The sequence below is a fragment of the Varroa jacobsoni genome, unplaced genomic scaffold (genome assembly GCF_002532875.2).
Source record: "Varroa jacobsoni isolate VJ856 unplaced genomic scaffold, vjacob_1.0 scaffold_168, whole genome shotgun sequence".
NCBI classification, from domain to species: domain Eukaryota; kingdom Metazoa; phylum Arthropoda; class Arachnida; order Mesostigmata; family Varroidae; genus Varroa; species Varroa jacobsoni.
Window position 1 is genome coordinate 189077 of NW_019213070.1, and position 20804 is coordinate 209880.

At 38.8% G+C, this 20804-nt stretch overlaps 1 protein-coding gene and 1 long non-coding RNA gene across 6 annotated transcripts in view; one reads left to right on the plus strand and one right to left on the minus strand.

Moving 5' to 3' along the window:
- The window catches only part of LOC111270994 (mannan-binding lectin serine protease 1), a 79589-nt gene that overhangs the window by 4262 nt on the left and 54523 nt on the right, over window positions 1-20804 (minus strand). For 3 of the 4 annotated variants that reach the window (XM_022851518.2, XM_086972796.1, XM_086972795.1), the window contains 10 exons: window positions 20081-20249; window positions 19522-19721; window positions 17665-17874; window positions 8636-8787; window positions 6323-6563; window positions 5042-5191; window positions 3548-3707; window positions 1757-1971; window positions 1031-1237; window positions 382-516 (listed from right to left, as the gene is read on the minus strand). In XM_022851518.2, coding sequence (XP_022707253.1) covers window positions 382-516; window positions 1031-1237; window positions 1757-1971; window positions 3548-3707; window positions 5042-5191; window positions 6323-6563; window positions 8636-8787; window positions 17665-17874; window positions 19522-19721; window positions 20081-20249 — 1839 coding nt within the window. The remainder of the gene's footprint in view (window positions 1-381; window positions 517-1030; window positions 1238-1756; window positions 1972-3547; window positions 3708-5041; window positions 5192-6322; window positions 6564-8635; window positions 8788-17664; window positions 17875-19521; window positions 19722-20080; window positions 20250-20804) is intronic. The other variant, XM_086972792.1, reaches the window with a different exon arrangement.
- Window positions 1-20804, plus strand: part of LOC111271101 (uncharacterized) — a 56661-nt gene that overhangs the window by 3301 nt on the left and 32556 nt on the right. For both annotated transcript variants that reach the window (XR_002686672.2, XR_015315207.1), the window contains exon 2: window positions 1842-2019. This is a non-coding gene — a long non-coding RNA (uncharacterized LOC111271101). The remainder of the gene's footprint in view (window positions 1-1841; window positions 2020-20804) is intronic.

A 20804-nucleotide genomic window follows, 5' to 3' on the forward strand; every position in this document is an offset into this window, starting at 1 on the left:
ATAAAAGCAATAATAGCTTGAATAAAAGCACACAACAACGAACTCGACTCGACGCTTTAAGCTGGTTTTTATAAGCAGCGGATCCGACATTATTCTATTGTAATGCGTAGACAGGTGCCGCAATTCTGTATAGCAATTCTGCGATAAGGATACCACGACCATTACGACTCCTTCGGTAAAAGTCGGTCTTTGGGTCTTTTTTGGCGTTAGAAAAAAAAAATATATATATATAATATGTATATATATACCAGGGACGAAGATGAACATAATGGCTTCACCAGAAAGTCTTAATTGAGTGAGCACTATGCGATTGGAAGCTACTTCGTTAATTATTTTTATTTCATTTTCTAAACAGTGTCTACCGGATGTGTTCAAACTAACCGTCATTCATATTATCCTTGGGTTTCACTCGAAGAACAGCGGACGTCTTTAGCGAACAGTTGTTTTTACTATCGGTTACGACGCACGAGTAGACACCGCTATCCGTCCACGAAGCTTCTCTGATATACATGCCATCTAACAGATAAAATATAAGAGCGTCGCTATAATGGGCTCAAGCGTCTTTTGCGAAGATTCAGATCATTTATTGCTGGTAGCTGTAGCGGTTTTCGAAGGTTCATTTTATCTTAGGTATTTTCCTAGTCTATATATGACGGACAAAGCGAGTAACTAGGACATGAGCATATATATTTGAGTGGAATATGTGACAAATGATAACATACCCTCTGGATACGTGGCAATAGCGTCGTTCATTAGCATAACACATGCAACATGCAGAGAAAAGCGTAAATATGTAGTTATTAGATAGGCAAACACGACATTACGGTGTTACCAGTAGTGCATACGTGCCCTCAAGTTTTCCATGTAGCTAAATGTATTGTGAGCTAATACAATGGTTTCTCTGTTTTGACGTTATATCCTCGGGTGTAGACGTGTCGTAACTAGCCAAGCATGCGTTTGAAATTAGTTGATGTTACCCGAACTTTTTTAACGTTCTAATATCTCAAATTCGATACTGTCGTCTACTTACGAGTTAAAGTGGACCGAAAACGATTGTGGACTATCTCAGATGTGCTACTGTTTCCAGGGTCAGTGTTGCCTTGAACATAGGTGCGAAGGGGCTGCATATTCCGTAACCAACGATAGTTTAGCTTAAGTCTGTTACGATGACGTGCAATGCAACTGAAAAACGGGGTTTCGCCGGAGGTACTGTTCTTGTCTTTCAATGGACGGACACCTGAATTGAAGCAAACCATATTGAGGAGTTTTATAGTGATGAATACAAATATGTAGAAGACGACAACAGACCCGATGCTTTCATTCGCTTAAACCTGCCCTCTAGCGTTAACTAAGACTTGTCTAATATTCACCTATAGTTTATTACTGGTTGTACAGTTCAAGTATAGGTTAGTCGCGGAACGGTCGATGTTCATCGTCGACACGAAAAACGGCAAAAAAAAAAAACACGTTTGTTACGTTCGCTTTATCTTGGTGTCTTCGATTGTCAAGAAGCCTGAGCTAAACAACGTTTCACTTTCGAAATATCCAGATGTTTTATTCCGCAGCATTTGTCAAAAAATGGATTTAGTAATAAAAACAAAAGAATGCTCTGAACGGTTAAGAAAAGCTGTGCTCTAGCTATTGCATAGAAGCCATCTGCTATAAATATAGAACAAATATCTAAAATGTTAAGCCATCGGTTAAGCTTGGATGCATTTCGTGTACTGCTAAATATGGCCAAATGATCAATACTTACTAAAATTACAGGGGAGGCTCTGTTGTTCGATGACAGGCTCGATAAGACTCAGCTGCAGCGTCATTTCACTTCGTTTATTTTGCAGCTCGAGTGCACAGCGGAAGTTCCCCGCTATTTCGGAGTGCATCTTGCGTATATACAGAACAAACTCGGACGCGAACTCCAAATACGGGGAAAGTGTCGAATTTAGAAAGAGCGGGACGCCATCCTTGTACCTATACGCAGTGAAGTCATCCGACGATACAACAAAACAGAGAGATCAGGTGAGATATCTGCAAGCGCGATTTCTTATGCCCTATATGTAGCACCGTATGCCTTTTAGTAACCTTCCGTTGGTAACGTAGGTAAAATGAACAGATGACTACAGCTACGGCTCTCGTAAAATAAGGTAGGCCAACGAATAGCACTCAACTCATGCTTCGCGTACGCGACGTCAGAAACAAGCCGTTTAGGACAGCAGTCGAAATTATTCGTGTGTCCTTTTGTACGCATTAAAAAAGCTTGAGGAATAGTCGTCTTGTCAAATGATCAGATTGTTCTTCTTGTATCGACGACCTTTGAACCGTGCTGCTATTAGGATGACAGATTATACAAAGAGTTAATTGTCGGCAAAACAAGTTTTTAGAAGCCATTATCATCGATACAGAGAACATTTTAAGCACGTGGTTACAGACAGGTTTGGTAACATGTGATACAAAATTCTTTTGCGATTTATAATCTATGTGATATATGTGTCTCATTCGAACAAGAATTGTCTAAAAGTTACGGTTACCACTACTTAGCAGCAGGTCGGTTTGTACATTTAAAGTCCTGTAATACTTCTAGTTTATTGTTCAATTCTGGTTTTTTACTCTTGTTCAGCGATACTTAAAACAGAACAGTCTTAACCGCATGGATCATTTTTTTCGAAATTAATCTGTGTATTATGAAACCGCAAGTGCCTATGAACATGCATACTGAATTCATTAGAGTACTAGAAACTACTGATTTTTTTTTCATGAAAAGTTGTCTAAGAATACGCAACACGAAAGAAAATTATTGAAACATTACTATATATATATACAATACAATATATATGCATGTAATTTGTGGATGTAGTGACGAACATCTCATCGAAATCCGGAGAAAAACAGTTGAAACTCTCGGTACGGAAGTGAGTGATCAATTATATCTTTACAGCGATATTGGCCTTTGATATAAGTGAGCAAGCCTATTGGGCCCTACGTCTTTCTACTTCAAAACAAAGTTGCGTTATGCTCTAAGAAAAAATACGCCAGATGTATCGGATTTTGTTTTTCTAACTTTTATCGTACAATAAACGGCAGCGTAGTATGGCACCAAAGTTCAAGATGTTTTACTGTCGAAGTGTATCTTTCTCGCTGTCGTTACTTCAAGATCGTTACTGACAACTTACTTTTATTTAATACTTCACTGTTCCCAGTGTGTCAAGGGGCCGCTCTTGGCAGGTATCGTTCACCATAGTCGTTGGTAGTGAGCAACTTGCTAGTGATCTGTTGCGTTGCACTTGCTAGGCCTACCTAAAGTACGTGCCCTTATATCGACGGTATAGCTGGACGTAAAATTATATTCATATGATTGTTTCTTGCAGAATTATTGAGTCTATATTAGCTCCTCGAAAATTTGTCGTTTCGATTCTTTTTTTTACAAGTTCACGTATACAAACTACAATCTAGTTAGGTTTATCCGTAGAGCCTGCAAGGAGCGTTTCGTGTATCTAGATACGCGTGTAAGTACAGCTAACAGGTGGGTAAAGGGAGATGTTGTACTCACCAGGTCAACCTCGCATTTAGATTTTTCGGCATACATTGAACGGCATATTCTTCACCTGACTTCAGGCTCACGATTGATTGTGGGAACACCTGTCGAAACATCGTATCCGGAGGTAGCAGGGGCAGTGGAACCATGCTCGGAGCCTCGGTTACTTTTTCCACTGGCAATATATAATTACATTAAGGTACAATATTAGGACGCAATGTATCGGGCTGATTGGAAGCTTAAGACTTCTAGACTTTTTTTCTGCCTCACTTCATTGTACAAAGGCTAAACCTGCGGTCATAATGTGAAAGGAATAGTATTTACGATATAGACTATGCCCAGCTATATTTTCTACACGCTTAAAGGATACATCTGCGCTCCGTACTGTTTATTTTTTGACGGACTTTTCCTGCCACTTTAACACAGGCCACCGAATTAACGGCAACCTATCTTAACCAGGCTTCATTGCAGTAGATAAAAACAATGCAGCAATTAGAGCATTTGTCTTTTTTGTTTTATCATTGGGGAAAGAACCTAACGCGTTCTAATTTCATACAATGGCTACAGAGTGCCTTACGGTCTATTATAAACGTATCTGCGCTTACAAGAATGTAAAAAGTAACGGATTTAACTGAATTTGCCCTTACTGTCTCGCTGGATCCTTTTAGCGTACGTGTGGAATATAAGCCCGCACAGATAGCTTTCCAAACTTACGAAGACTATGTTAAACGCCCATAGCAAGTACCTAAGGCGTAAAGAACCCAGCATATTTAACTGTCACCTCCAGGGGATGAGACGGGTTTTTCATCACCGTCGTTTGTTCCCTCAGGTTTTCTGAGCACAAATGGGTCCATTCTGTTTGTCAGAAAAGCCATTTAAGTTAAAATCGGTTTTATCAATGAATTTTTGGGCGCATAGCCAATTGTCGTCGCCGCAGAGCGCTTCTATATTTACAATTCACTTTATCATTTTAAAGCTCTTGACTATGAAAGGGAACTAGACTCTTTGAACGCTCATTTGCTTCAAAGGTGAGTGTTCTCTATGCAACTTCAGATCTCCACTTGAAGTTTCTGATATACAGCCGAACACCTCGTATATTCCAGAAAGAATAATTCAGAATCCCATTTCTTAAAGCATTTTATACGAAAACCGATCATAACATTTTCCTCTGTAATATATTTATAATAGGTGCTCTGTTAATCAGGCCTAGTATTTTGAAAATAGAAAAAAGTTGTTGCGGAAACGAATGAAGTGACATAATATTGATTTGTAAAAGGTAATTTATTCCTACACGAAAATTGCCTCTGAACGTTGTTCCTCCCTTATTAGAGGGAAATTATCTATAAATGAATAGTACAATTAAAAAAATAACATTTTTGCATTTGCCAGATAGCATTTAAATAATACTATTAACTTGTATTGGCACCGTTCGTTCAGCAAAAAAAATACAAATAGCGCCTGGCGTCCTGATATGGACATAAACTCTATATGGGTGCTCTATAATCTCACCTGCAGGCGTAACCATACGGTAGGTCAGCTTGAAACCTCCCACTTCGCTGAAGCCGTCGCTAGAAAATACGAGTTGTAACTCGTTCGATGACGAGACTACCTTTTTCCTAGCTACGCCGTCTCCGCATAGTCGATACACTGGGCGCCAGCCTGGAGGAAATCAATTAATATCCTATGAACAACGTACTGTTATGTTTATAAATAGCATGATCAGGTTTGCATTTGTTCAATCGTCCAACACTATTAAATTGCCGGACTCGGCCATAAAGGTCTCCATGTCTAAAATAGAAGTCCATGTCCATGAACCTTGTTTATGATATGGGAAAGCTCATTTTATGTATCTTAAATTAAGCAAGTTATTATGTTATGTTCATAGGACGCAAACCACTGCTAGTCTGAGAAGTAACTAGCAATCTGCGATAATTTACGATGAATTTTTTTGAAGTAAAAGTGTGTGCACAATTGGTTCGTTCGTTTCATACAAAAGATAAAATCGAGCCATCCAGTTTATATGTTCACTGTCATCCTATTTCACGGAGAAATAATAAACGGAAGGATGCGAGGCCGTGAAGGTTGTGACAACATCCAACTTCCCTTGTGGGGGGGGGGGGTTGAAACCTCTCAAGCTATCTTTTTATCTACCCTTGCTGCTAATATCTTCCAGATGACACCGGCATACTACGCTCTCACATAGTCAAATTCGATAAAACAAGCAGTGACTGGCGACAGATAATAACAACATGGCTAACTCGGTAGACGGTTGAATTCAATCCTTAGTACTGATCGATCGGCACCTTTTTTTTAAAATTATAATTTTTTCGAACCTATCAGGTAGTGCCACCCCCCTATAGTAATTTTAAGTAATGTTTACTCTAGCGTATACCAGATAGTTTCAAAAAGCCAGGATCATCTCGTTGATGTGTCCAACTACCATTTCACCATGGACTTAAAAGAGTGATATTAGAATGGTAAAAAAATTGACCGTTCGAGCGTACAACATGTATTCGAACATGACTGTTATGTCCTTTGACATATTGTAGTTTCATCTCAGAGAAAATATCAAAGCACACTGTGCAGTACCTGTCAAAGCCTAGTTAAACTGTACACAATGAAAAAAGATTAGCATAAAGCCCGCACACAATTTGTACTTAAAAGGCAAAGTACAGGCAATGCAGGTCGGCATTGCAATACGGGGTGCATTAATTGTACTTTAGTTTTATTAGAGCATTAGTTTTCATAACTAACCGAGTCGATATTTTGGGAAAGACATGTCGTGCCTACCAGAATCAAGAGAATTTTCTGCGGGTCCCTTGTCGTGAATCTCGAAAAAATCTGCGGCACAATTAGGAGACCGTTCAAGAAGGAAATATTCAAATGAAATTTCTATCAGACGAGATCGGGTGGCATTTAACCGTATCAGACACTTTTGGTTTGCACCATATTTCTTCGGCCAGTTTGGAGAAGTCAGCATTCCATTGTGCGCGGAGCCCCTTGTAACACCGCATGGGCCTTCCAGCGTCACCTGAAACACAATAATGATCAAATGATATTTGTCAATGTAGGCGTTTCCCATGTAACCTTTAATTCCTTACAATATTTATGTTGCCTTAACTGACAGATTTTCCAATATATGACGTGCCCAGAGCTAAAACCAGCAACTGTTGATTTTCTAAATCCAGGACATTTTTAAGCTTCTTATGCGGAAAATATAATAAGAACCAAGGAATCACTTGGTTTTTCCCATTTCATTTTGTTCAAGTTCAAGTTAACGCTACACACATTGTTTTATATATAAAAGCACACAAAACCCTTCGCTTTTTAAGAAAAGAATACGCGAGCACAAGCGGCTGGGGCATCTAACCCATACACGCTCCTATTATCTACACATACAATTATCGTTTGGCTCCTGACAGTCCCGTTCTCCACAGGAATATATAATGGAAATCGTAAGCCGCGAAGCGCATCGCAGTACGGCGGTTTAATTTGTCCGACTCTTTCGTGTACGATTTTGCATCGCTTTGATGTGCCAAACGTAGGCGTCAGTCCGCTCCTAAGTTAGCACCTATGTCTTAAGATTGTTACTGAAGACAGCTGTTATAGATAGCTAGAATCGATGACTTCGATTTTCTCTACGCAAACAAATACATAGGTCGGTTGTGCTGCAGTAATAAAAACCCAGCGCTCATCATAAGAGGTAGCGTGCGCCGGTTTCAGTTCCTCTAGGTTTACCAACCCTCGGGTAGGAGAGCGGAAAATTTTTAACGATACACAGTCTACCGAGGATTAGAAAATAATAAACGTACTACTGTTGCGAGCCCCGAACAACTCAGAAGCATAATTCAAAAAAAGCCCCTTTCTCTTATAGTGTCCAAAAGAACTTTCCTTGTTATGTACGACAAAAGTTGCGCGAAGTTATTAGAGGTGGGACCTTCTCAAGGTTCGGCGATATCCTATGCCTGTACAAAGGCGAGCTAAAAGCAAGAGGATGGATCGTTACGCTCAGAGAAACGTACTACGAGGTTTTAATCGTATTAATGCCTATGAAAATTTTTTTGTGTATCAGCGTTGCATACAAGATTACCGTATGCTCGTTGGATGCAATATTCCCTGCTAGATAGAGTAATTTATTGACATAGAAGAGATTTTGCAAGGTTTGGAGTATTAGCAACAGCGATCTAATCCCCTCGCTTAAACCTGACGGTAAAATTAAACGTTGGCCAGCATCTGCCATCACTCTGTTCCCTTGCAGGAGTTTTTTTTTGGAGCTGCAACAAATCCAAGGTCGAGTTTCCCTTAATACAATCTTAGAAACTGAATTTTTCAACACGGAGATAAGGATCGCCTTGAACTTGATGAATACTAGACAAATGTGCGTTTTAGCCGCTTTAGAATTCGGTGTGTCTCTGGCAGGAGAGTCCTGCAGGCTGACAGCCGTGATGATCTAGTTTTTATTTGGACTACGCCTGAATGATTGATTGTTCACACAGCCAATTTTTTCCTAGCTTAATATTCATCAAAATTAGACATAGCACCGTCTCAAAGTTCTCAGTCACTGCGTCGCACCTCGCTAACACCTTCGTATGAAAACAATAAAATGGTATATACACTTGTATCATTTTATTACGGGAGCCACTTAAAAAGCGAGACAATCTAAGGGAATATATTTTTGTTTTCCCAGACCAGCCAGTTCTGTGCGGGCAGCCATTGTAAAGGCTTGGATAACTTATAACACTGCATTCTAACATTTGTCAGCCATGACAAATGTACCGCGTGCTATCTATCGACCATTTATCCTGCAATAGAGGAAACGTGTGTTCACCCCGTATTTGATTTCCTTCCGGTCGCACTCAGCTTTAAAATTTCATTGAGATCAAATTTAAGCTTTATATCGAACACTAGGAACGTTCGCAAGTCGTACGCCAAAACGCAATTTGAAGCCTGGAATAAAAAGCTGGCGGACATCGATCGCTAAGAGATTCTGCAAGCGTGTATATAGGTGCGACAAGATATCATCATTTTACGCCGATCATACTCAATGCTTGTCAAGTACTTCTTATATACTGCCTGTTTACTACGAGTTATTGTGATACTTACGTCGACACCAGGCTTAATCGCTTCATAGGTCGCGTTGAATCCGGCATCTTGAAAGACGTCATCCGAATGGAAAACTATCAATGCGTTGTTTGTTGAAGTGGTCAGTCCGCGTACTCGCGCTTTCCCACAGAAACGGCCCAGCGATGGGGAACCTGCAATCCGTCGTAAAATGTTCAGCTTGGCCTACTTGGAACATTTTCGGCCCGTTTGTTATTATATGCTCCATCTAGCAAACAACATTCTATGGTGACACTTCCCTGACGCACACGTTAGCCGAAAACAACATCGAGCATCGTCTTTTCAATACAGAAACAATACGCATCTAGCAACAGCTGTTAGCTAGCTAACATACTTTGCAAAAGTTTTTGTTATTATGATGAAAATCACCATATAGATTATAGTCAAAACAAGTAACTGACATACACAAGATAATAGCGAAATTTCAAAGAACGTTTATGTTCAAAAATTAACTAGATTCGAATTTGTTCGTCAACGTTATACCCCGAACGCATTAATCATCAAATCCTCCCGCGTACAAACTTTTATTCTGCCAAGTTGAACAGATAACTTTCGTTTCAAATGTAAGCACTAATAGAAGAGATCGCTAAGTATACATATAATAGCAAACCAGTCACCTGTGATCCCTCTCGTTCTGTTTCCTGTATTAGTAACGTCTATTTTGCATTTATGATTAAAAAAAGCTCGCCTTCGTTCTTATCCAACAGTACAGTTTCATCGGCGGGATGTTTCTTTTAAGGCGCATTTAATGTAAATTTACGGAGCTTTATCGTAGATTAAGGAACGTACATCAATATCTAAGTACGTGACTACGTGAAAATTTTGAAGTTTAAAAGAATTAAAACCTCCGCTGGAATAAAGCTCGGCAACGATGTACTGCTGGAACAATGCGTAACCGAGGATATCCGTTGGGATGGGAAAACAATAAGATGAAATATGTCGTAAATATCAAATGCTAGAATATGAACAATGGATTTTAGGCTAAGGCGCTGAATACTTCAAAAAACGTCGCAATCTATAGGTATACGATGTGTGCTTTAAAATATCATATTAAGATATAGTGAGTAAAAAATATCGGGGTAAATACTGAATAGTTTATAACGGAGTTCGGAAAAAATTGAAAGCATTAAAAACTTCTTCAGAGATGAATAATGTGTTAACGATCCGATTACGTCTGCTTCACACAGAACGAGAATGGTAGTGGGATGTACGTACACTTCCTGTGTTACGGTGATCCAGTGCTATATCTATATACAACCATATCTATCTAATCTGCCCACTCGTCAAAACAGGTCTATTTTGATGATTTTATAGCTGCACGGTCTACACTACGCATCCGTGCCTTCCGTACTGACAAAATCGAGCCTCTGTCCTGTTATGATGAGATTAAGAAGAAGTTAAGGTCCTGTAAAGATGAGGTTAGAAACACTATGTAGTTTGCACGTGCCTCTTCAGCCTTACTGCGTGTATGTGCAGAGAGACAGATCTTCTCGCACCTTTCATTTTGATCGCATTAATAACACTATTTATTTTTGCATTTGATGAGAAGGAACATGTCAAAGAGAATTGTTTCGAGCTTTACATCCGGTGTTACAGCCGTTTAGGAGTTTTGGGGTTAAGGAGGATTAGCCCATTTGAGCGGGAAAATCTGCGGTTGTGATTTCGAACCTAAATTATTTCACGTGACGCTAAGTTTATCAGGTGAAACACGTAATATACTGATCACCGAAACAAAACCAGAAAATCTGCTAGTGCACAAGCATGCCTTGTACTGCTTTCCTGATTAATGCACTTCAAGCGCAAGCGAAGTTACCACATGTTCCATACAACCTTGGCTTGGAGGCAACTCAATTATATACTTACATCTGAACTACCCTGACATGTGTCGTCAAAAACTGAGCAGCTAATTTATTTTATGGCATTATTTGTACATAGAGATTAGCGTAAAACGACCTAGCTTCTTTGCCGGGAACCTAGGTACATGACGATTATGTTTTGTATGTGAACGATTTGGTCATAGTGCTTCAAGCCATACCTGCGCTAGAAACGGAACTATACAGTTCCAAGACTCTGAGCGCTATCTCAAAATGAATGCTGAGTTCAGGCTTTTACCTGACCCTAAAGAAAAGCGAGAGGATTCTACTCACTGGAAAGAAAAAAAAAATAGGGCAAATCAACCTGCACTTGAACGGCAGACAAATCAAGATAGTAAACAGGGCAAGATATCTGAAGGTGCACCTAGAGAGACTACTCAACGGGAAATCACATGCTAAGATGGCTACAACTAAGAAAAGCCAAATAACGAATTCAATAGCCGAACATATACAGACCGCGAAATGCCAGTCGCTGATGTCTTTCGCCTGATCAATAACCCTTTTTGGAATATTTATATGGATGAATAAGGCGCTAAACATAGAATCAAACAAGAAACTCCTCCAAAAAGCGTATAGGTTAGTCACATTCATCTGGCCGGCCTATCGCACTGCTAGCATAGATCTTCCCCTAGTCTTGATCCACCCTACGACGAGAAAGTCAAAAAGAAAAATCGACTGTGGCATAGAGAAAACAGGATGCCAAAGATAAAGGAAGCGGAAAAGATGCTATAATACATGAGTATCAGAACAAGTAGGGAACCATCCCAAGGAGCAACCCAGACTCACTTGTCAGAGGCCTTTTGTTAGATACCCAAATATGGTTAGATCGTCCGAGAGTGGAGTTTGACCATTTTCTCATCCTATTTATTGCGCTCGTTTCACACACAACTCGTGTGTTGACAATGCCACAGCGTGTATTTCATTTACGTGCTCTGTTCTTGACGAAGCCAGAAAAGCAGCGAAATTACCAATTTCATATAATACCAAGTTATATTTAATGGCTAACAAGTGACTGTAGGGTAGTAGAAAATTTCCTTGAGTGCCTTTTGAAAATAAATTACCTCTATCAAAAGATTATAAATCATATAGTAATAGTTAGCAAAAATGATTATTTGCTTATGTGTACCATGTCGCAGTCTTTAAAAGGCCTGTCTGAGCTCAGGAATTAATTTCATGCCGGATTGGTGCTACATATGTTCAACAGTGAAAATTTGGTAGAAACATCTGCGATAAAAAATGCAGATTAACAACTTTTTTTTCAGTGATTGCGGAAAAATCAAGTTTTTTCCCATTTTTTTTCCAAAGAAATAACTATTCAGCTTACATCTCTACCATAGACAGTATGTCTACGGATGTAAAAGGGTGCGTCGTAATATAATAATTACGCGGAGCTTTTTGCGAACTATGTATAATAAAAATAAAAAATAAGCAACTAACTAGGTAAATATGTAGGTCACAGTGGTTCGTTATAATGACTGTTACAGCGGATCCTTTAAAAATGGAAGGTGTTATTTTTTTAATTTGATTGCTGATTTCTTTTCACACCCGATATGTGTAGTCGTAAGGATGATGTATATTAATATTAACGTAAACCTTTAGGGCCTCAAGTCCATAGAAAGACCATTGGCTAACGTGTTTCTTTCTTTCGGACTCTTTAAGAGACCCAAATTAGCTCTCTAATTGTTAGGGTCTTTGACGTTGTCGTAGTTGACAACATGTTCGATACTTGCCACCATTCAGAAGAATGTCCACAATTTTAAATGGCTTTAAGAACGAGGAGGTCAGCGATGACATGAGATGAAGGTGGGCGTGCGGCTTTTATCGACGCGGTTTATTTTTCGATTGATTTAAATCATATCATTGGTTATTATAGTTTGTATTCCAAGAAAACCAGGGGCTCAAACTTATACTACCAGAGACAGGATGAAGAGCAACGAAGTTAAAAATGCAGTAAAATATATGATATGTATATAACAGTAACGTTAAAAAAATTATTATATAGCTCGTATAAAAAATATAAAACATAAACAATGTGATGCATTAGTTATAGCTATCCATTCATCCTCAAATATTATGTGCGATCAATATTGTAATAATAAATAAAATGTGACTTCGGCAAGATGCGCTAAGGGCTAAAAAAAAAAAGGTAAGAGCTCTGGACATTATGCGTCATGGAGAAAATTGCTGATCGTACATGAATTTGAAACACACTAAAAATTAGTATGAAAATGACATCTGTGTGACTAACAGAACATTTATCATAAATTCCCATAAAATTCATAGATGCATATAGGTGTACGATGTCTACAGATTTAGCAAGAGACATTTTCATTAGACTTGATTTCACGGACATTTGATTAAAGCGTGAAAGTGTTATCCTCCCTAAGACGCACGAGCAGCATAGAGCAAAATTCTACTTGTAACGTGGGTCAGGTTTGTTCAGCATATTTAACTCGATATCTACGAAAAGGCTTCTAGAAATGTCTTGAAACCGGAAGCAAAAATCATTGCAATTTGTCAGTGGCTGACTGTTTTGTTTGCGGACGTGAGGTTCCGTCCTGTGAGCCCCTTGCTACGTCCCCCCTAAAACTATTGCGCATTTGAAATCCAATCATATCAACCTGCAGGACGATACTGGTTGTAGTGACGATTACGACCAGCGGGCGACTACGGTGACATCAGTCGTAAAGACGGCTTAAAGAAGGCGACTACAAGCAAATCTGCTGTCTCATTAGAATTATAAGCTCCTATATATATATATATCCTGTTATCTCGTAAGTGACCTGCGTCGAAGTTCGCCGTAACTGTCGGAGAGAAGATAGACCACAGATAGGTGTCGAACCGATCTGTCGTAATTGTCTAATGGCCTCTAGCAATAGCTTTAAGGAGACGTAAAACTAGCAGCGATACCTGCGACAGAACCGGTTCTTGCAGAGGAGAAAAGCAAAGACTCGATATATATTATAAATATTCGTCTAGCAGCCATGTGGACGAAGCCACAGACGCGGTAACGAACAAATCCGGCTGCAGAAAGCTATTTCAGTTAATTATCGGGTGTTAGTTATATGCCTTTTGGTAGAATGTCGCGTGTTTCACCCTTTAACTTTATACTACCCAGTTCATCTCAAGCTGTGCTTAACGATAGTGAACGCTAGATTATAGTTTAAGCTGGAACGTTTGTCATGCCTAGTGCTGATTGTAGCTGTAGTACTGCTCTTTAGAATGATGACCATAGTAACTGTTCGGTTGAACTAGCTCGCCAGCGGCGACATCTTGTGGTCGCCCGTTAATTTACTACCTACATCGACCGCTTCATTCCGCTAAACGTTGTCCGACGAGCGTGAGGCGCAGGTATCAAACACGCATCGCAAAATCATATTGGGTTGTAATATACGTAGCTGTCCTGTCTGCTGGCCTATAGACGGGTGTTCATAATCTGGCGACTACCTATCAGTAATTAAAAAGGTACTGTGACTGGAAAAGCAGCATCATCATTCCCTAGCTAGCAGTTAGGGTTGTATTAGCGTCAAGGGGGCAAACATAGATGCCACGCATGTAAACGATCGAGTGGTTCTATTGGTTAGAAAAGAAGTGCAAAAGATGTTAATTTTTAGATCATTGTCACATTAGTTAGTCCACAATTCATCCTAAAGGAAACATGGCAATTCTTCGGCTTCTTGCTAGTAATGGGGAGCTTACGCTCGGAAATGCCTGGCCGGTTATCAAGTGAGCCATAACAAACATAATATGTATGGATCTTTACAGAAGGTCCTATTCGAAAGTAATTTAAAAATCGCACAGCCTCGACTAAATCGAAAATGTCAGTAATGTTTTACATTTTCGCAGCTTTCGAAATCTGACTTGAATCTATTGCGAATTTGAAAGGGATCATATCGTGTGGTTATTTGTGCTGCACAGAAAATGTACCACGCGTGTTCTGTTTCTTTCCTATTCGCTTGCAGATAATTTTCCAATTTCGAATATCCCCGAAATCTCTAGCTCGATGTCTTTCTCGTATTATAATTTTACCCTATTTATCGATTTTTTTCTACTGAAGCGTATTCTGATTTGCTTTCTTGGCTGTGCCGTAGAGCCTCAGCGCAAGAGGTCAACAAAATGCTATTATATGAAAAATATATTGTTTATCTGGAGATAACCTTTAAGGTAGGCAAACATTTCGGTATACGCTGCTGTTGCTTTTTGATATAGACGCACATGTTTTAAGGCAAATATACCTTTAGATAATTACAGTCAAACAGTGATCAGATGAAAACTTAAGTAAACTATATAATGTTAGCATTAAAGGTAACTGTCGCTTACATCTGACGATCTGTTAAGTAGAATACGTTTTACGTCCCCAATTTACAGGGAAAACTAAATTTATATTTAAATTTATCTCGTCAATTGCGAGATTATATAAGTCGTTGCTATTTAGAATAAATATGACTAAATGTTTCTTCGGTGATAGGCTATTTCTACTTCGATTCGACCACAAATAGTTCGCAAACTTTTTTTTCTTGTATATAAATTCGCAAATATTTGTTAATAGTAATCAGGAACAAAACTATATCAGCGTGCCTAGAGTAATCGGAGTTCCGTTTAAGCACGCCACACACGAAAAATCCAGTTGACTCACATCTTGTGGCTGGCAATAAGTTTGATACCCTGAAAATTCAGATGCGTAAAAAAGCACACCAGCCCACTAGAGCATTGCAAACATTGGGACAAGCTCATCGTGGCTTACATAGGCAACGTTATCGGCCAAAGGCGATTTCGTCCCGAAGACAAAATTCCAGGATTATACATTTGAAGCCCCTTCGATTTGATCCAGCTTTTAAATCGTTTTCTTTTTTTTTTTGCCTTAAGAAATTCTATTTCAGATTTTTCTAAGCTGTCAGCAATAGTCGAGACTGTAGATTTTATAATTTGACGATCCCGGTGGGGGCTCATTCCGCGTAAACGTTGAGCAATAGCTAAGCCTACATTGCGAAGGCAGACCTTTTGCCTCCGCCGTAAATGAGTTTGGTTCTAGAATGGGCTCTTTTTCTTTCCACATCGCTAACTTATTATCAGAACTTATTCTCACTATGTGACATAGCCCGTCGAAGTGTGCCATAATTTATTTAGAACGAAACGGAAATGAATCCGATCCATCTGCCGATCCGGATGAAACCCATCCGGATCGGCAGATCTTTTAATCTTAAACGGAAGACGTTCTCAAACCATTTCTATGACTATGACATTACTCTATAAATGAGACAGCTTTTACTAATATTGGGAAGTGTCCGACCATTTCGAGGCTCACCATGGCCGCACCCGATATGCTAGACACAAAAAGCATTAGATGCCGAAATCACCATGATATAAATGTTTTCATGAAACGTATTTTCACGAGGTGTTTCTTTAGCAAGTTAGTAACAGTGTAAACCTACTGCTACTGGACTGCGAAAATTTTGGAAAAAATTTGAAGTGTCTTCTAAAGTGTCGAGAATTTTGAAGTCGAAAATTATTGTATAGCAAATATAACACGTATTATTAGGGCATAGTTATTTTATAGATGAAAAATAGCTAAAAAATAAATGAATAAATAAAGTAAATGATCTATAAAACTATTGTTTTAGCTAAGTATGGGAAAGGCTATCGAATGAAGTCATAGAAGAGGTTTGATGGAGCAGACGTCATTTTAATTCAGGCAAAGATATCAGAAAGACAACATAACTGAAGAATGTTACGCTTAGAATAAGAAATCATTTTACATAAGGACCCGTTTATCGGAAGGAAAACTTGCCAGGAAAGCAAAATGACGGCTTCTGCTCTGCGTGATTTGCTACAGGCAGGTAAAAAATTGATAGGTCCTACTGGCAGATATTCGCAAGCATAATCGATCTCGTGATGGCGTAAAGCGCGAACCGTCACAAGAGCATTTCACAAATGAGAATAAGACTACGCAGCATTACATGTAGCATAGATTTGAGCAAATAATTCTACACGGTCCACCAAAAGGGTGCCAGTCGCTGTTGGCATAAAACGAACGTAAACGTCGATCATTAGGGATCACAAGTAAGGTTGTTTTTGTGGTCATTACTATTGATAGTCCTGTGTATTCGAAATCGTCCCTACTTTACTATAGGCATTACTATCGATCTGTGTGCACAGGTTAAAACTCCATGGAAACATTTTTTTATAATGGAAATATTATGCTATAAACGCCATTGGTTGATTTCTATCGATTACTATATTCTTGTATTACTATTCCAACTAGCTTTAGCTTTGAACTGAATAGGCTGGATTTAATATGAGAGACTGTAGAATGTTTCCGCTTGAGAAAGACAAAACATCGGTACCAGTCAAACGATATATTTTTAAGGTCATTATCAATGTAAGACATGTTAATAAACTCCATGCGACGTAAGACTTCAGTTTATCTGATCACCGCTTTTATAGCGAAGCTATACCGCCATTGAGCATGCGTATTGATATACGGCATGTTGACAACCTAGTTATGTTTAAAACGAATCATAAAAAAAAAAAAGCTTATTTTAATTTACGAAAAACAGCCCAGTTCTTCGCAGAACCCAAATAAATCTTGAGCCACATGAAATGTATAGCTATTGTTGTATATACGTTCAAACAGTCATAGAACAGTCATAGACGACTCACCGTTGTCGTTTTTCCGTTGACTATTGGAGTTGTTATTATTATTTAATTATTGGATTTTTACAATTTTGAAAGTATCTGTAGATTCTCCCTCTCTGGATAGCGTGATTGAATAAACTAGCCAACACCTTGCAGATGAAAAGTTCATATCTGTATACTATCTGGACTATCTGAGAAACATGAGTCAATACCCTCAAGTATCTCTCAATCAACTTTTCTCTACTTGTTGTGCTTATGCCACGCACAAAGTGTGTCAGATTTTCCTAATAGCTATCCTTAGCTCAACAGAGTATGTTCGTATACAATAGATAAATATGTCCAGCATGGTAGATAATAAAATCCAGGCTCGGATTAATCATAAGAGAATCTGACATACTGATATTGTTATACATTTTATTCCATCTTAACCTAGTATACATATAAAAAACTAACACGCTGTAAATTAACTATTAAACTTATTACTGGAATAAGTTTACATACCCGTCGAGGTCCCATCAAACAGTTCGACGAAATCACCTTCACATTTTGTACTGCTTTCTAACGCAATATCTTCGAAATTGATCGAAACTACGTGCCCTGCCTCAACCGACAATAACGTTTCGCAGTGCTCGTTGGCCGTATACGCGACCGGATAGCCTGGAGAGGAGAATTGCCCCCGAGAGGCTGTTAGGACCCGATTGCATGATGTGCCTGCAAATATCCACATAAAAATTGTTTATTAGCATACATTTGAATAAAGTCGCACTCTGTAACCTTCAGGTACTTTTTTCTCGGCCTTCTATTTCCCGTGAACGATAGTCTACCGTTATTTTAGCCTATTTTTTTTTTTAATAAGAAAGCACTTTTTATTTCGAAATAGCAGAACAACGCTTGGCTTCAACTATAACAACCGTTAACAGTGCTACTATGAGAACTTATCATTCATTATTTCTTGTTAGCTTCATTAAGAGCATAAAGCAGTTTACTCGTAACGACGGTAATTGCGTGACCTCAACTGTTATAGTCACAATCCAAATTCTCTCACCTCAATGAAAAGTAGTTCGAAACGTTAAGCTCCAAGAGCAAAAAGCAAGTAGCCAAACAAAGATGCGCTTGTTGGTATTTGTCAAACTTGTCCTGCAGTAGGCTCTGTTTCAAAAATGTACTCAGGTGGCTCAGATGAACAAGCGGGAAAATTCTACATTTTTATTTTTTATCTAAAATTAACTGCCTACTTGTATAGTTCCTGTACAAGCATCTTTTTTCAATCCAAGATCACCTAGAGGTTTGAACATAGAACGTTTGGATGGACACGGAGTAAATTTGGGCAGTGGGTTTTCTGTCTAAAATCTTCATCTGCTATGTGTCGCACTTATATCGGACTCAACGAGACTGCTAATTGTGACTTGTGAGCTCTATGTTATGCGGAGAGGCATGCGACTTTAAATCACTCCTCACGAATACTACATTTTTCTCGAACTAAAAAACAACTTAAACAATAATTACTCTCACAAACATTACACCTCTTGCATTATTACCCGGGCCACAATAATCAGCAAAACACCGTACTATTTCTTCCATTCCCTCTACACTCACACTCCATAGGGCCAACAAAAGGGCCTTTACAATCACAGCATATTACATATGTTCATGTAGCTCACCATTTCCGAAAGATAGTTGTTCTACTTTTCTCACAAAATTCCACCTTTGCTGTTTGCCTATTACATGACTGTAACTAGGTTAAATATTTCTGAAACCTTTGTTTTATTTTCGTAGGGAAAACGAACATTAAAATTTTTATCATAACATCCCTTGAAAACAATCTTACCCTTTAAATTTTCGGCTATGAAACGAACGGTATTAAATTCAAATTTTGTAAAAACAAAAAAATTAAAAAAGAATATCAAACTGAGATACTATATTACAAGTGTAAGAAACAAGACGAAGCAGGATTTTAGATAATGTGAAAAAGGGTACCGGGATTTTGGCCAGGCTATAGCGTTAGGACAGCACTATCCACATAATCGCCCTGAGGAATATATATGATTTTTTTTGTACCGTTTTCTTACTAGGATATCCTTAACGGATTTGCTTAGTTTTGTATTGTCTGCAACATTCGCTCAAAATAGCTCGATGCCGTACCTAGTTCTGATTCATTTTCTCGCCAGAGATGCTCGACCTATTTCTCGCTTCGCCAAACACCTTTTTCTTGTTCTCGCCCATACGCATAACTCCCCTCCTCCTTGTGTGATGTGGCTTTGAACTAGCAATCGTTTCTAGTCTACTAAATGACTTGTTTGCTCTCTCTCAACCGCTAATTCGACCTTACCTTGATACCTTTCTTGTGCGATATGGTACCTTTTGCGATGTCTTTGACGGTGTTTGTGAAGTATTCAATCTTGAAGCCGTTATCGTTAAAGTTTGAATCCGATACAAACTCTAAAGTAACAATAGATGAATTTGTTTTGATGACCTCGCCTTCAGGAAGGTTTGTTCCGCAAAAGGTCTGCAGTCGTTTACTTGGTCGTCCGGTAGAAATCTTCAAATGGTCGTACCTGCTAGTGGAATCGGCACAAAAATCATCATGGTAGTAATGCCGTACGCGTATCTATTGGACACAGTCTATTCTATTAGACGCATTTGCTTTGCCAATCAAAATGATAGCTGGCGAAAGCCGTCACAAAATGTTTTTCGTTTTCAGTAAAAGCGACTGGACTGAGAGAAATAGCCGTAACTTTCTCACAGCGTGTTAACACGTCTCTACCTGTTGTCCTTCGATTTACCTGGAGGGGCCACGAGGCCTGGAGGCTTGTTCAGTACACAAATAAACCCGCTATCTGCTATAACACTATACTTCTCTAATCCTATAAATAACAATAAATGCATACTTTACGTTAAATTAACTGATGTTACGTACCCGCAATCGATGCTGAACTCAACGAGGAACTTGAGAACGACAAGTGTTATGTTACCGGATTGGGCAACTAAGTTCCAACGACAGTGGGCATTGTTTGGATACCCATGGGGATAGCCAGGTGAGGTGAGGGTGCCCCGGACCTCGTTCACGGGAACATCAAACGTACAGCCTGAAGCTCACAATAATTCGTCTTTTTCAAAAGATGTGTTTAGTTACCTATTATTGTCTTCTAGGTTCAACTTTCAAATATAATAAATCCTGTTTATTCAAACTCTCGGGCGTAACACTGACAAGCTAAATCGTAAGGCCTCTAGTTGGAAATATACTTCTGGAAATTACCGACATGAATTAATTAGCCGCGACAAGAAAGTGCCCGTTGTTAGGTACGGTCTCAAAGAATAGCAGCATTTACTTACTAAATAACACATACAACAGAAGTGGGCATATGTAGGTTTATATAAGTGGGTTATACTATAAGGTGATTTAATTTACGCGCGATAAATAACACGCGAAAAATTGATGCCAATAACTTTTTGGAATGGGTTTATCATTCTACGATGACGATACTGATTATTCATAAGAGTGTAAATCGTTAATATGCGATGCAAAATTTCTTCCTATTTTTGTTCGTTCCATATGGTTTTTTGCTGTTTATATCAATTTATACCTTAATGTGTACCCATTGAAAATGATCTCACAAAATGAAAAGCGTAATTGTACGCTA